We start from the raw sequence: 16,640 nt of genomic DNA on the forward strand, positions 1-16,640 counted from the left end.
CTAATAAGAGGTGGAAAAAACTCACAACATGAAGATAAGCAAATGATAGGAGCAAAGAGTGAAGTTGTTGGGTTTCCAGGTAACAGGAGGACCAACTGGCCAAAAGCCATACCTTAAATCAAAGAGTTTGCAGTCACAGGGAAAAAAACAGGATGGATTTAAGGTAATCATAGTGTGTATTATTGGCTTCTAGAATTTAGTAGGAAGCTTCTCAAGGAGTCAGATTTTCACAGACTTCGGCAGGGACACGAGTATACACGCCCCAAGAGCATGAGGCTGACAAAATGCTCCCAAATGCTGGAAAAACGTGTTCTGTGCACAGGAAAAGCACGATGAAGACTAAGCTGCAGCCACCCTGCTGCAACTTCCTCACACACACTCGCAATCGCCGAAAGCTCTGTTTACCCCAAATCCAAATCTTCCAAAAGCAAAACCAGCAGGAAGTTTCCTCTCTAGAATAGTGCTGAATAACTAACACACAATTTTTTAATAAAATAGTCCTGAGGCATCACAAGATGTTTTAAGTTTATTCTGAATCGGATTAAACTGTGTTCAACATGGCTCATTTCTTTACAAATCATAATTCTTGAATATATGTTAAAACAGTTAAACAGTTTTAATGTTTCCTCCTTAATTATACCGGATACACAGCACTTTAACTATACAAAAGGCAATGTCCGCATGGTTTATGGGACTCGAAGTGCGGTGAGGGGACCCTTCTGCAGCCAGCGGGCAGGTGAGGAACCCGCCGTGTCCCCGCCTGAGCTCTCACTGTCCCCTCGACGTCGAGTGAAACGAAATCTACCCCCGAGTTTACATTGCAATTACCGGGCTTTCTCCCTAGCATTCACATTCTGAAGTTAAAAAAACAAAAACCATCAAGAGAGCATACCTGACAGTTAAGGCCCTTCTCCCTCTGCAGTGTGGACTCTCTGATGTTTGGAAAGATTGGACTTACTACAGAAGGTTTTCCCACAATTATTACACCAATAGGGCTTTTCCCCGGTATGGATTCTATGGTGTTTATTAAAATTGGAGCTGTGGTTGAAGGCTTTCCCACACTCCTTACATTTATACGGCTTCTCTCCAGTGTGGAGTCTCTGGTGAGAACTAAGACCCGCGTGCTGACTAAAGCTCTTCCCACACTCGTTACACTGATACGGCTTCTCCCCAGTGTGTATTCGATAGTGTCGAATGAGGCTGCCTTTCCCGCTGAAGGCTTTGCCGCAATCTTTACACTGGTAAGGAGCCTCTTCAGTGTGCATTCGCTGATGTTTAAGGAGGTCCGAGCTCTGACCGAAGGCTTTTCCACACTTACAGTCATAGGGCCGGTCCACCAAGTGTGTTCTGTAGTGAAGGGTCAGGTTGGAGCTGTGGCTGAAAGCTTTCCCACATTTGGTGCACACATACGGTTTCTCCCCAGTGTGTGTTCTCCGGTGTTTAGTGAGATTTGAGCTATTACTAAAGGCTTTCCCACACTCAGCACATATGTAACGTCTCTCTGCTGCGGCAGGTTTAGTCATTACTTCTCTACCTTTTGAGGGACCTTTGTCTTGGAGAGGAATTTTTGTTCCTCTTCCCTTTTCCAGGTTAACCCACTGCCTTTCTAACCTGGCCTCACATTTGTTGGCAATAATCATGGGAATAGAATCCCTTCTGAATCCTTCTGCGTGAAATTCTTCAGAACTTTCCTGCTTATCTGTTGATTCCTCATTCTGGGTGTTCGACTTACGATCTGAAACAGTAAGTAGAATAAGGACATGTCAGTTGTTTCCTGTCATGAGAAGAAACTGTTAAATGAGAAATAGAATCACCAGGTGACACTGATGGATTCTAAGGGATAACCAAATATTGCTCTATGAAGTTACAGTATCACACTGATACAAATAAGTCATTATCAGATCTAGTTTACGATGCCAAACTTTCACGCAAGCCCCCTGCCAGAAGCTATCATGGTATGAGAAGTACATGGTGTTCTCTGCCAGGAGAACTTCGGGTATAGAGGGCAATTAGGCAAAACCAAGCATACTGAGACAGCAGCAAAGGAGCTGGGTGATGCTCAGGTAGAAAGAAACAAGAAAGAAAGACTGTGGAAGGGTCAAAGTTGATAAAGGAAAATAAAAAGGATAATTAAGGGAGAAGAGGCTAGTGGCAAACTCACAAAATCCTTATTCTCACAAAAGCTGAATATAAAAGCAATAAAAGAGAACGTTTGGTCCACTTATAATCATTCTAGTCCCAGATCCTTACTAATTTGAATGACAGTGCTTAACTCCCACGAGGGTTTAACTCTCATCATTTCACCTACATTGGCTATGTCTTATCATTCTCTTAGTTATAAAGTAACTGTCAAAACCAGACTGAAGCAGCTTAGCTTTCTTAGAGCACTTCACAAGGCAGTCACACCTCTTAAAAGTCCACCTAGGGCTTCCCTGGTGGCGCAGTGGTTGAGAGTCCACCTGCCGATGCAGGGGACACGGGTTTGTGCCCCGGTCCGGGAAGATCCCACATGCCGCGGAGCGGCTGGGCCTGTGAGCCATGGCCGCTGAGCCTGTGCATCCGGAGCCTGTGCTCAGCAACGGGAGAGGCCACAACAGTGAGAGGCCCGCGTACAAAAAAAAAAAAAAAAAAATCCACCTAACCATCCACATACACAGAAAAGGAGAGTAAGAGAAATTCACACTGAAAAATGGGCTCCCTTTGAGAACTGTCATCCCTCCGCAAGTCCAGAAGCCTCAGTCAACAAGGTACTTTCCTCTAAGCCACTTTCTCCTCGTCCCTGTCTCTCTCTCCACCCACCATCTATTTCCCTTCTCTCTACCAGCTGCTTCTAGGCTCAGCCCCTCCTCACTGTCCACTGCTGACTGAAGCAGCAGCTAAAATCCCTTCCAGTCCCTATGATGAGCAGTCACTTGGCTACACGTACAGATTTCCCCTCAAGTTGCCATGAACTATGTGTGGGAAGTAAATAACTTAAGAAAGGTTAAACATTTAAAACAGCTTAATGAGGCATAAGTTGAAAAAGAAATTACCAGGACCATTTCTGCATAATCCCGAACTGATCACAGCAGGTTCACTAAGTCATTAACAAATGAACCAGCACCACCTCTTACTGATTCATTCAAGCTGTTCTCGCTTCCATGAACAGTCCCCTTACTAAACTCACTTCAACTCTCCCTTTACGAGCGTGTCATCTGTTCCCACGCCAGGACCGACTGAGACACACCTGAGGGAGGAAAGGAACTCATTCTGCCTTGTCAGCCAGACCAGCTGAGTCAGCCTAGGGGGGCCACCTCACAACCAGGAATTAGGACGAGTGTTTCTTCAACCACAAAGGCCCGGGCACCGAGTTGGGGCCTGACAGATGGTCCTACCTTGAATCTTTCTCAGCTCTGGAGCGAAGTCCTCCTCTTCACCAGTCTCTTGGATGTAGAGGGGCCCCCAAGACTCATATTTGTAACTGGTCTCCACAGACCGTGGCTGCGGGCTGCTCAGGGATTCCTCCACTGTTCCTGAGGATGCCATCTTCTCCCACCACTGTTTCTGTTCACTGGGAGGTGGTGAGGCCTAGAGACAATTAGGAATGGCTGGGTCTGTGCACAGCTCACTTTAAGAACCAGAACAAAAGAAAACCTCAGGACAGCTATGTAGAACCTCTAGGAAAGAGAAAAGCATCCATCCCATTCAACTCCCAAGGGTAATTCCCTAATTCCATATAGGACAGCAGAAGGAAAATAGGAGGAAACATGGTCTAACTCAGCGGAAGGTCCATTCAGTTATTCTCAGTGTGTGAACAAACCCACTCCTGCCTGGACTGCTACGCTTCCGACCTCACAGAGTAAAAGGTCTCCCCAGCCTACCTGCTGTGCTGGCTCATCCAGCTCTCGCTCCAGATCTTCCAGGAGAGTGACGGCCTCTTCAGCGCTCTCCGGGCAGTGCTCCTGCACCCAGGCCTGGAGCTCCTGGGGCAGGATGGTCAGGAACTGCTCCAGCACCAGCAACTCCAGGATCTGCTCCTTGGTGTGAATCTCAGGCCGCAGCCACTCACAGCAGAGCACCCGGAGCTGGCTGAGGGCCTCCCGAGGGCCAGGGGTGTCATGGTACCCAAACTGCCTGAAGCGCTGGCGGAATGTCTCCAAGCTGGGAAGGCGCTTCCCTTTCTCCTCCTCCTCGACCTTCACAATCACAGGCCCCTGCTCTTGTGGAGTTCTAGGGCCCAGAACTGTGGCCATGCCCAGTACCTTGGTCATCATATAGGTACTCCAGAAACAGTGTCACTAAAATGGGGCTCTGTGTAGCAGGAGTACTGGTTCCTTTGGGTTTCTGGTTCTTTAGGGCTACACGTTAAACCTATGAAAATATGGTTACCATAAAATTACCAAAAGAAAAAGTATGTATGCTTTTTGGTCTTTATAGCCACACCTTTAGCACAGGAAATTGTGGAAGTTATGGCCATCGTAAAACTACCATATAAGAATGACTGTCAAATTTTTCTGGAGTCAGCTCAGGATATCCTATTTTGATTTGACTTTGCCTCCACTCTCTGAAAAAGTGCACTGTGGCTCAACCCCGCTCCTGCATGTATGTCTGAAGAAAACGAAAACACTAATTCAAAAATATACATGCACCCCAATGTTCATAGCAGCATTATTTACAATTATCAAAATATGAAAGCAATCTAAGTGTCCATCAACAGATAAACAGATAAAGAAGATGTGGGGTGTGTACGTGTACACACACACACACACACACACACACACAATGGTATACTAGTCAGCCATAAAAAAGAGTGAAATTTTGCCATCTGTGACAACATGGATGGACTTGGAGGATATTTATGTTTAGTGAAAAGTCAGACAGAGAAAGACAAATACTGTATATTGTCACTTATATGCAAAACCTAAAAAATAAAAAAAACTAGTGAATATAATAAAAAAGAAACAGACTCACAGATACAGAGAACAAACCAGTGGTTACCAGTAGGGTGAGAGAATGGGGGAGGGGCGATATAGGGCCGGAAGTTAAGAGGTACAATCCACTATGTATAAAAGAAATAAGCTACAAGGATATACTGTACAGCAGAGGGAATATAGCCAATATTTTATAATAACTATAAATGGAGTATAATCTTTAAAAATTGTGAATCACTATGTTGTACACTTGTAACTTATATAATATTGTACATCAACTATACCTCGATTTGGAAAAAACAAAACACTGTGGTGTAAGCTTAAAACTAAATTTAAATTAACTTTGCTCCAAAAACTGTTTCAGAATCTTACAATTCCTGAGATCTCAACAGGCCATCTACTGGCCAAATGAAGTCTGTCTAAACCTACAACTTTTAGCTTTAGCATTAAAAATTTACTAGTCAAATGACAGGCTAGTTAGCATAACCAGGAATCATGTTAGAAGCCTGGAATTAACTAGCATATTTTTAAATGATTGAGCATAGTTAGTGATGTAATTTGAGCTTCACTTGACCCATTTTTTTTTTTTTTTTTTTTTTTTTTGGTGGTACGCGGGCCTCTCACTGTTGTGGCCTCTCCTGCTGCGGAGCACAGGCTCCGGATGCGCAGGCTCAGCGGCCAAGGCTCTCGGGCCCAGCCTCTCCACGGCACGTGGGATCTTCCCGGACCGGGGCACGAACCCGTGCCCCCTGCATCGGCAGGCGGACTCCCAACCACTGCGCCACCAGGGAAGCCCCACTTGACCCATTTTAAGCAGGGCATACTCTTGTTTTAAAATGCCATTTATGTTTAGCTTTCACAGAAAGACCAGTGGAATGACAAGAGATTAGACTAAAAGTAACCTATGTTCTTTCAGAGGTATTTCTTTTGATGAGACACATACTGTTGAGAGGAAACTGAAGAGAAAAATTAAACCACAATAGACAATACAAAAGATGTTTAAGAGTATTTTTTCTTTTAAATATTATATATATTTGTCAGCTGATACATTAGAATACTGAAAACATCTATAGTAAATATAATTACTTCCATTTTTTCATATGCCAAAAAAGTGAAATCCACTCACTCAACATTTGCTGAATACCTGCCATGGGCTCGATGCTAGGACTGCAGGGATGCCTAAAACAGATACACGCCTACTCTCACACAGCTTTCAAGTTGTGGGGGAGATGGAAAAGAAGTGAGTAAACAGACAACAGAATCAGTCTATCATTCTTGGCATTCATTAAATATAGTACTCTGAAAGAAAACTACATAAGTTAATTAATCTTACACACTTGTGACTGGCCTTCCTGATGAGCATGTTTTCAAACTCTAAGCAGCACCTTTCCTGTCACATAGGTGCTCCCATACTGCATTTGAATAATCTAGACCAAGAAAACTCCAGCAGTCTCAGGAAAGAGCCAAACACGTAAAAAATCTATGTGGGTGTTCATTACATGAAATTATATTGATAACAATGGTAGAGAACATAAAAAGGATGTATAAATGGCTTATAAAAGCTGAAGACGAGGGAACAGGAGTTGCAGATAATCTAAAGCTAAGGCATTTAAAAAGTTGAGTATTCTAATTTCTAACATGCGTGTCAATCTCCATGGATCTGGCTTGAGAGCACTTGAAATATCATCTTGCACACACACTCATAATATACACACAATCACAATGAAGGAAAAAGATAAAAACACGAACAGTGATATTTCTGGGTTACAGAATTATGAATGATTTCAATTTTTTAAAGTCTTTTTTTTATTTCCTACATTTTCTATAATGGGTATTATTACTTTTGTAGCCAGAAAATCATAAAATCTCCAAAGGAATCATAAGCAGTTTTTAATAAATAAAACAGATTTTACTTCTAATGCCCAAATTCCATGCCCTTCAAAAAAAGAAACCCAGTAAAACAAAAAAGCAGCAATTCCAGCCCATGCAGAACCTTCCAAAAAAGGTACATTTATGTTACAGCTTTTAAATCAGATGTTTAGTTTCACACATTTAGTAAATATGTATTAAAAACATGTATTTTATATGACTCTTCCCCTTTATTTTTCTAATCAATTTTGGTAATTAAAAAAATATAGGAAGTGGGGTTCTAGGAATAAAACCTCAATACGTAACCTTGCTTTTACGAGAAAGTCAGTAATTATCAGCTGCTAATTAGTTCAGAACTCTTGGGATGCTAGCTGGGACTCCCCTCTACCGTACCCAAATTCTGAAGCATCCTATGAGGTGCCAACAGGTATTCCAACACAGTGGACCAGCATCAGCACTGAGCACTCGTTTATGCTGTCCTCTGCACCCAGTACACTATGAAGCTCCCAAGTTCAGAATTACTTGAAAACTGAGCGGGGGGTGGGGGGGTGGGGGGTTGGGAAGCACTGTCATCTAGTCTCTTAAAATAAAGGCATTAGCACCAAAGGCTAAAATAACCTAAATATAGATGTAGTAGCGCTGGGAGCATTCCTTAGAAATCCTTTCAAGTGGACCTCCTAAGTGTTGGAATAACTTTGTAACATAACTGGCTACAAAATTTCCCACTCTCTTCAGAGGAGGGCACCCCAAGAACAGGAAAGACTGCTCAGCTTCTGGGATCCAGCCTGGGAAACTGCAAGACACTAGGAGTTATAACCCAGCACAGGAGGCATTAAACAGTGAGTGCCCTGTATCACGTTCACATGGGATCTGTTCCCAGAAGTTGGCGAGTTCAAACTCACAGATGCCACTATATCACACAATCGCCTTTGCAAAATACATACATAGTCATAATTAAAGAAGAAAGTTTCCCTAGATGTTGCTGCTGGGCAACTGGCTGGGCTGGCTCAATAGCTCAGTGGCTTATTCTAGCACACCAGTTTTGCAGTGCCCACAATTCAAATTCATGCCTCAGCAAGGCCACAAACAAGTGGAGGGCTGGATGCTTGAAGCCTTCTTCCTAACTGTACTCACTCTCTTTGGAGAGTTCATCCAGTCACGTGGCTTTAAGTACCATCTATATGCTCAACAGCCGCCAATTTACCTGCAGCCTGGACCTCTCTTCTGAACTCCAGACTCACACAACAAACTACCCACTTGACGTTGCCACCAGCATGTCCAGTGGCATCTCAAGCTTAACACGCCTGAAACTGTACTTTCCATCTTTCACGCAAAGCTGCTCATCTTAGTTAATGGCAACCCCACCATTTTTTCCAGACCAAAAAAACCTGGGGACCCAACTCCTCCTTCACATTCTGCACACAATTCATGAGCAAATCTCTACAACTAAGAGATTCAGAGTTCACTACCTCCAGCACTGCTGTCCCACCAGTCCATCATCTGTTGCCTGTTAAATACAAGTCAGATCACATCATTCCTCTGCTCACACCTTTCAAGGCTTTGTGTGTCATACAGATTAAAAGCCAAAATCATCACAAGGCCAACAAGGTCTCAAAGATTTCAGCCCCTGTTGCCTCTCAGATCTCCTTGTCTCTTGTCTGCCTCTAGCAAAGCCAGTATTGGTCATGACCGCACTGGTCATGTTTAGTTTGTCTAAAGGTTCATTTAGGGATGCCCTCAAGGTCTTAGCTTTTGAATTTTTCTTAATAAGGTGCTTATAAAATAAAAAAGCATGTGAATAGAAAACAGAGGCTTCATTACTCACACTGTCTTCAACCACAGTGAACTGTTTTAAGCTCGCTAGAATGTTTAGCACGAGAGGCCCATCAAGGAAAAGTTCATGGTCTACTTCAAGCAGAGGCCTTTGTTCTGTTCCGAGGTTTTTTCCCCCTCTTTTATGCCGATTTCCCAAAGCTTATATGCCCTTATCAAAGTGCCCCAAATCCATTCTAGAACAAGATGAGGCATAAATAAACCAAATTATTACAGTCTAACAATTTAACACGACTTACCAATTAATGCTAGAATGCTTCTGACATACTCATTCTGTACCTGAAAACTCCTACGCAGGCAAACTTGATAATTCATGAGGCACAGATTTCTACTGCTGGACAGTTCTAATTGTTACAGGTTTTCTTTAAACTGCGCCAAATTCTGCATCACTTTTTATCTTCTTTCTTCACTGATCCTAGTTTGGTCCTAGACCAAAACTTACTTTCTCCGTTGTAGGCTTCCAATACCTGAAAACAGCTCTCTTTTCTTCACAGTTCTTTCAATTGCTCCTTATTCAAGAGGTTTCCAAGTACCTCACTCACCAGATCATCTTTCTCTTGACAAACTATTTATAAATAAATGGTCCTCTAAAAATGTGTTTCCAAACTGGAGCAGATCCCTGTTACGTGCTTTCTAACCTGAACAAAGCCCTCCCTATTCCCTCCCTTGGAACAGATACTACCCAGGACTTCTGAGGCCCAGTTTCTCACACGAGGTCCCCAACCCCCTCGGGCGAATTCTTATCAATTAGCCTTTAATTCGGACCGCCTACCGAGAGCCAGGGAAAAAGAGAAAGCAGCCCCGCTCAGACTGACGGGCCGTTCGGCTCAGGGAGCGCAGAGAAAAACTGCTCTGGAACACGAAAGAAACCAACTTTCACCTTTTTAAACCCCTGGGGGTGTGCGCGGTGTGGGGGGGGAATGCTTTCAAGGGAGCAAACGCCTCCGCCGTCTGTGGCTGGGCAGGGACTGGGGGCTCCTCCCACCACCCTCCCAGGACCGGTCTGGGGAGTCCCCACAGGCCACAGCTGCCTAACCCACCCGTATCTCCCCGCACCCTTCGGCGGACACTCCCGCTTCCGCCCGCCACGCGAAACCGGGAGCGAGAGGCTTACCGTGAGTAAAATCCACTGGGGCCGCTGGAACACCTCGACGCGCACCGCCGCCGACGCAGCCGGAAGTGCGTCATAGCCCCGCCCGCGGAGAGCTGTGCGGGGCCGCAGAGGCCCCTCTAGGAAGTTGGGAGGTCTTTTTTGGCATCTCGGTGTCTCGGGTGCTCGGGAGGCTGAGGAGCGAAAGTGACTAGTGGAGGCGCCCTCGCAACGTGAGCAGGCGGGGACCTCTTTCCCATTCCTTCTTTTTTTTAACCAAGGAGGGGTTGACCAGATGAAGTCTTGGCGGTTTCCGCACTCCGCCCCCGACGCCCCGGGCCAAGGAGAGGCGTGGGCTCGGCGCGGCGGCCTCGGTCCTCCTCGTGGACTTCAGAGGCCGGTTCCCCTGTGACCCTCAGGCTGGTCACCGCGTGAGAACTCGGTCCCCATTTATGGACAGAGCCCCACGCTTAGCCCACGAAGCCCGAGATTCAGTTATCACACTCAGATGCCCGGCGGCATCCACCTGAAGTAGCTGTGCCCTTGGGGCTTTGCGGGTTCGAAACTTCCTGGGCAGAAATCTCTGGGGCCGCCTTCCGGAAGCTCCTGATGCTGCAGGACTTTGTACAGAGGTCCTTGCCTACCTTTTCCCCCGCCGCTGTTGCTCAACTGCAGGTTACGGGACTGTAGATTCTCAATGTTTTCGATCTCAGCCCCACCCCGTCTGGCCCTCACTGAGTTTGCTTTTGCCTGGTCCCTCAAAAGGCATACATGTTGAGGGACAGCAACGTGCCTGCGCAGGGAATACCGTGTCTGAATGCACCATAAATTTGTAGAGATGAGACGTTTTTCCCTGATGTTTTCTATGATCATTTAAATTAAAAAACAAAATTCAAAGACATACAAAAGATCAACAGTGAGTCCCCTATGTACCAACTGACCAGTTTCAACAGTTATCACACAGTCTTGTTTCATTCATTCCCCCACGCACTGGTCAGACGTCTAAGATGGGCCCCTTCTGGGTGGCAAACGTTAAGAGGAGTGTTCAAAACCCAGTGATCATCCAGAAATGATGAAATCATCAGGAGGTGTGAGCTCTGAACACCATGCCATTCCACCTAGGAGAATCTGGAGAATTTTTCTTACCTTAGGTAAGGAGAGGACAAGGGGAGAATGAGAGACAACGCAGCCTTAGTTTTCAAATTTGTGAAGTGTCATCACTTGAAAATGAAGTTTGTCTTCTGGGGCCCAGAGGACAGAACTAAGAGCAATGAATGGAAATGAAAGAAAAGTTCAATACAAGGAAGGACTTTCTAAGAGAGTTGCTCAAAAACGGCCACTTCCTGCATCATCTTGTGCTGCTTTGCAGTGGGAGAGCCCCGGCAATGGGGAGGACAGGAGTTTTGCAGAGTGAATTTTGGGGCTGGATGACCTACAGCTTGCCCCAGACTCCTGTTAGTTTTTCCCTTCACCTCCAGCCCCAATGGCATTCATTCACCATTACCACTCCCTCCACACACCTCCTCTGAGTACTTACTGTGGGCCGGTACTGTGTTAAGCACTTGGTTTCAGTTCTTTATTGCCGCATAAAAAACTACCCCAAAACCTAGTGCCTTAAACACAACAATTATCCTGACTTCTTCTAACTCAGAGGCAGTAAGGGGCTTAAAAGTATAGACTCTGAAGAAAGAGCCAAGTTTGGATCTTGACTTTCCCACATGTCACTTGTATGACACTGGAGAAGTTACTTACTTTCCTGAGCCCATGTTTCCTGATCTATAGAACAGAGATTTTAATATTTCACAGGGGTAAGTATTCTCAGCATTATGTTTCAAAGGATTGATAAATTGAAGATAAATGTGTGTAGCAGATTGTTTCTAAAAATAGTCACAACTCCCATCCCACATGCTCTTTTGCAATGTGGCCAAGAGCTAGATAGAACAGAATCACTCAGGCTGAGGGGGAAACCAGAAACCTCAGAAACCTGCATAGTTCTATGGGCCACACGTTTCATTGTTGTTTTTGTTGTTGTTTGTTTTTTTGGCCGCACTGTGAGGCTTGCAGGATTGAACCCGTGCCCTCTACAGTGAAAGCTCGGAGTCCTAACCACTGGACCACTCGGGAATTTCTGAGCCACACGTGTATTGATGCCTTGGCAGCGCTCTGTCCAACCTCTTAGACAAAAGGATCTTTGCCGAGTCATGCAACCAGTAAGTTGTGATGTTGAGGCTTAAAGGAAATCCTTTCCGTTCCAAGCCCATTGTTCTTTCTACAGCAAAGGGCCTAGAGTTGCAAAATACTGATGGCAAGAGAGACCTTAGGGAAAAACTGGTTAAGTTCTTGTTTTCAAATGAAGAAACCCACCTGTGCCTGAAGAGGTCAGCTCCGAGGAACACTAGTGAGCTAATTAGTAGCAGAGCTGAGAGTAGAATCCAGATGCTCTAATTCAATCCTGTGTCCTTACTATATCTCAGCAGATTAAAAAGATCAATATGCTTCCATCCAAATCAGACTGTGGTAAAATAAATTAACTTACATGATCCATTATCATCTATTGATGTAACCATGGCCATATGACAAAACCACAAGAGAGCAAAGGAAAAGTTAGCCATTGTGGCTGGTGGCTCTGCATTTCTTCTTCAGAACAGTTTTGACTTACAAGAACCTCATACTCTTCCAATGAATTCATTCAGAAAACACTAACCAAGAACCTACAATGTGTCAGCCATTGGGTTCAGGCACAAGGAGAAAATGAAAAATACACGTAGCTCTTGGCAGATATGTAAACAAATAACTATGGACATGGTCCATAATAATACACGGTCCATGATAATACAGAGGAGACCAATAAATGGTGACAAAGTGACGTGTCATCTTGGGGATGCAAAATGTGATGTCTCCTAACATGCAAAGCTCTGTGGCAGGGAGTTTATTAGAGGACAGTTCCTGCCTTTTGGAGAATTCTACTTGCTAAAAGTTCTTTCGATTAAAGCAAACATCTAGGGAACTTCCCTGGTGGCGCAGTGGTTAAGAATCCGCCTGCCAATGCAGGGGACACGGGTTCAAGCCCTGGTCCGGGGGGATCCCACATGCTGTGGAGCAAGTAAGCCCGTGCACCACAACCACTGAGCCTGCGAGCCACACCTACTGAAGCCCTCGCGCCTAGAGCCCGTGCTCCGCAACAAGAGAAGCTACTGCAATGAGAAGCCCGCGCACCACAACAAAGGGTAGCCCCGGCTTGCCGCAACTAGAGAAAGCCCACGCGCAGCAACGAAGACCCAACGCAGCCAAAAATAAATAAAATAAATAAATTAAAACAAACAAACAAAAAGCAAACATCTGCTTTCTTGTAATTTCAACTCATTGATCCTAGTCTTTTTTTTTTTGGCTGCACCACAAGTGTTGTGGAATCTTAGGTCCCCAACCAGGGATTAAGCCCAGGCCCTCGGCAGTGAAAGCGCGGAGTCTTAACCACTGGACCGCCAAGGAAGTCCCACATTGATCCTAGTCTTGCTTGATCATTTTCTCTCACAAAATGCATGTAGTTGTTCTTGTCAGCCCTTCAAAATATTTGGAAACTACCATGTGTGACTGTCCCAAAAACCACCTACAACAAGTTCTATGATCTTGTCTGAAAGTTGCTTCTGAATCTTGGAATGTGAAGTGTATAATGACCCTCTGAGGGTCCACGGTTCCTCATTTAAATGACCTCCATACTCTCCCACTTAACTTTCTCTGCATTACTTGGTTTTCTTTTGTCTTTTTTTTTTAACTGGAGTATAATTGCTTTACAATGTTGTGTTAGTTTCTGCTGTACAACGAAGTCTTTTGTCTTGAAAGATTATTTGGTTTGAAAAAGAAAAAGACCCCGCTTTGTAGCAGAGGTCTGGAAAGGGAAAAGCTACGCTAGTTACTGCAGGTCTGGGCTTCCTCCCTCCTCTTCCAGCGGGGTGGTCGTGGTTCTCTCTAAAAAGGTTGCTTTCTGGATCTTCCTCGCTCAGTCTCGCCATCACTTACTTTTGCTGCCATCACTATGCTTGGCCAGCAGAGGGTGATCAAACCTTGGTTTCTTTTAGAACAAGGCAAGCTCCTTACCCATCACAGCTCTGAAAACTTCCCTTTTTTCTTCCTAGAGGGAGTCTGCCTGTACAGCCTGTTGGGAAGCTGCAAAGACATTCATTCAGCTAAAGAAAATGAAAAGAGAATAAAGGTGATGTAGTTAGACAACCCCATAGCTTAGAGCTGGAGCGCTGTTGCTAATGAGCCTTGGAGGACTTGAAGATGCAGCTTAATTATCTGGAAAATGGGCATAATAATAACCTGCTCTGAGAACTTTAAAGCATTTGGATCACGTGATAGTGAACTAGCTTTGTAATTACCTGTACCAATAGTAAGGACATTTTCATCTTCAAAACTCTTGGCTACCATATTATTTCTGATCTCTGTTTTAATGTCAGTGCACTGCCCTCCCCGCCGCCCTGCCCTAGGATGTGGCTCTGCCCATCACAGGTCCTTTTTTGTTGCTGTTGTCCTACCCGCTCTGGAGAGGGCCACTTGCCTTCTTAACAAGAGACAGTAAAGTTTCCCGCCAAAGCTTTTACAAGAGCAGGTTGCCGGCTTGTTCCCCGTTGTTGGTGGAAGAACCCAGAAAAAAATTGCATAATCTCTGAGTAGAAGGAGATCACCAAGGGCATCTGGCCCAGCCCTCCCCCTAGCAAAATCCCTTCCTGCCCAGGACCCCTGGGTGTCATACCTGACCTGATTCGATGCAGACAGCTGGCTCTGCAATGAGGTTCCTTCTCCCAGCGTCTTCCACTAGGGCCATTCCTTCTGGGTGTGCACCTTGGGCCCTGCAGAACCCTGGGGCCACCAGTCATCTTCTTATCAGGAGTTGTACGGTTATCACAACTCACTAGCACAAGGCAGGCAAGTGTCTTGAGGAAGGGGTGCCTTTTTCTAATATGCCCAAAGTCCTGGTAGCAGCTGGGAAGAGCTGGCTTTACTTAGCTGCCTTACTCACTGCTGGACCTCTTTCTTTTTTATTATTCCTGACACCCAGCACATGGCCTGACAATAATGTTTGTTGAAAGGGATTTAGATTGATTTCTTGGAGGCATGCAAAACAAACTGAATGCCTCTTCTACATGACAGGCCTTTAGATACTTGAGGGCAGAGACCAAGTTCTCATGCGTTTTCTCCTCACCAAGCAAAACCCTTTATTGTACACCTGAGGTGGTTTTGGTTTTACCATCCTGCGGTTGGTCTGTCTCTCTTTTAAAATGTGGAGTCCAGACCCAAATGCAGGGCGCACGATGACAGATAATCCAGATGGGGGGAGTCGTGCTAGCACGTGTGTGTTCAAGCATCTGGAGTGGAGGCCGTGCCAAAGACACCTGAGCCTTGGAGGCAGTGGTGGTGACTACTGGTGAAGGGATGTGCATAGTTTGGGACAAGAAAGTCCTCTTAAACCTGTGCAGTAATGCCCATGACTCCAGAGGAAATACCATTCCCCGGAGGATTTGGAATTGCAAGAGCTGAAAAAGGATTGGGGCAGGGGAAAGAATTGAGTAGGGATTAGTGCAGTTTGAGAGACTCAGAGGCCATGTGAAATTCTGTCCATAACATCGGGGACTGTCATGGGTCCCAAATTTTCACAAAGACCTGATTTTAAGGTAGTGTCTTTTAGGGACTCATGGGATGGAGGACACTGCCAGCATGTTTCACTTAAAGAAGGGAGACTTTTGTGAGGGGTAAATTAATATTCAGGAAAGAGTGAGAGGACCATGGAGGAAATAATAGCTAGTATATCTGGAACACATAGGTCAGGCACTGCTGTAGCTGCCTTACATGTAACGGCTCATTTAATGCTTATAATGCTATGTCCATTTTGCTGATGAGGAAACTAAGACACAGCACGTAAGTGGTAGATGAAGGATTTGATCCTGGGCACACTGGCTCCAGTGCCTGCATGTGTAAACACTATGCTAGGCTGCTCCATAAACGTAGTTGTGGGATCACAGAGGTGGCGTATGCAGGTGGGAGAATAACTGAGCTCAGAAAGGACATGAAGTAGTGGAAAGAACCTGATTGTTGGAGTCAGACACACCTCGCTTTAAATCCAGCTCTGCCACTCATGCATGGAATCAGCTGCTTCACGTTACGGGCCTCAGTGTCCACATCTGTATAATGGGGAAACTGTCTCTACAAAGTTGATGTATGGATTAGAGAAACCTCATGGTTGTTATTATTCAGGAGTGAAGGAGTAAGAGAGAGAGGAGTTGATGGGCAGTGCAATGCGAACAACTGACAAGGTTTCAAGGAAATGTCAAGTGCTCTAGAAAAGTAAGGGAGAATGAAGACGAGAGAAAGGGCTCTGTCAAGAACACTGGTGACCTCTAATGGTGCCATCTAAGAGGCTGGGATGAGAGCCGAGTTACAAGGGAATTCCTTGGTCGTGCAGTGGTTAGGACTCCATGCTTCCACTGCAGGGGAAAGATCCCTGGGGAACTAAGATCCTGCATGCTGTACAACATGGCCAAAAAATAAAAACACACAAAAAAAAGAATGTTAAAAAAAAAAAAGAACTGAGTTACAGGGGCTTTAAGAGGGAGGATATCAGCGGTGAAGAGATGAAAACAGCAGTTCTGGTCCGCGTGGCAGAGGAATTTGGTAGCTAAAAGGAAGGGTCAAAGTCAAACCAAAGATTTGAAAAATTTGCTTTTGTTCCTTAAAGCTACAAGTTTGTACTTATTTAAATGGAGAACAGGTACTGAGGGGTGAGGAGGAGGCTGGAGGTGCTTGAGAGCAAGGCCACATCCCTCGGAGGCAGCAGGGGAGGGGCTCCAGGGAGCAGGGAGGACCAGACAGGGAGGCGTCGGGATGGCCTGAGGCCCCTGGGAGAGCATAACAAGGGGGGTCTGCTGAGAAAGGGTGAGGTG

General features: G+C 45.3%; 1 protein-coding gene across 5 annotated transcripts in view; it reads right to left on the reverse strand.

Annotated features, from left to right (window-relative positions):
- Positions 1–507: 507 nt before the first annotated feature.
- The window catches only part of ZKSCAN1 (zinc finger with KRAB and SCAN domains 1), a 38,662-nt gene continuing 22,529 nt past the window's right edge, over positions 508–16,640 (reverse strand). Inside the window, exons 1-4 of one of the 5 annotated variants that reach the window (XM_032604736.1) lie at positions 9,727–9,811; positions 3,861–4,350; positions 3,375–3,567; positions 508–1,735 (exon numbers count right to left, since the gene is read on the reverse strand). In XM_032604736.1, coding sequence (XP_032460627.1) covers positions 900–1,735; positions 3,375–3,567; positions 3,861–4,253 — 1,422 coding nt within the window. In that variant the 5' untranslated portion in view covers positions 4,254–4,350; positions 9,727–9,811 and the 3' untranslated portion in view covers positions 508–899. Of the gene's footprint in view, positions 1,736–3,374; positions 3,568–3,860; positions 9,812–16,640 lie in introns of those variants that run through there. The other 4 variants (XM_032604738.1, XM_032604737.1, XM_032604739.1 and 1 more) reach the window with 4 other exon arrangements.

Source organism: Phocoena sinus, chromosome 15 (assembly GCF_008692025.1).
Source record: "Phocoena sinus isolate mPhoSin1 chromosome 15, mPhoSin1.pri, whole genome shotgun sequence".
NCBI lineage: Eukaryota > Metazoa > Chordata > Mammalia > Artiodactyla > Phocoenidae > Phocoena > Phocoena sinus.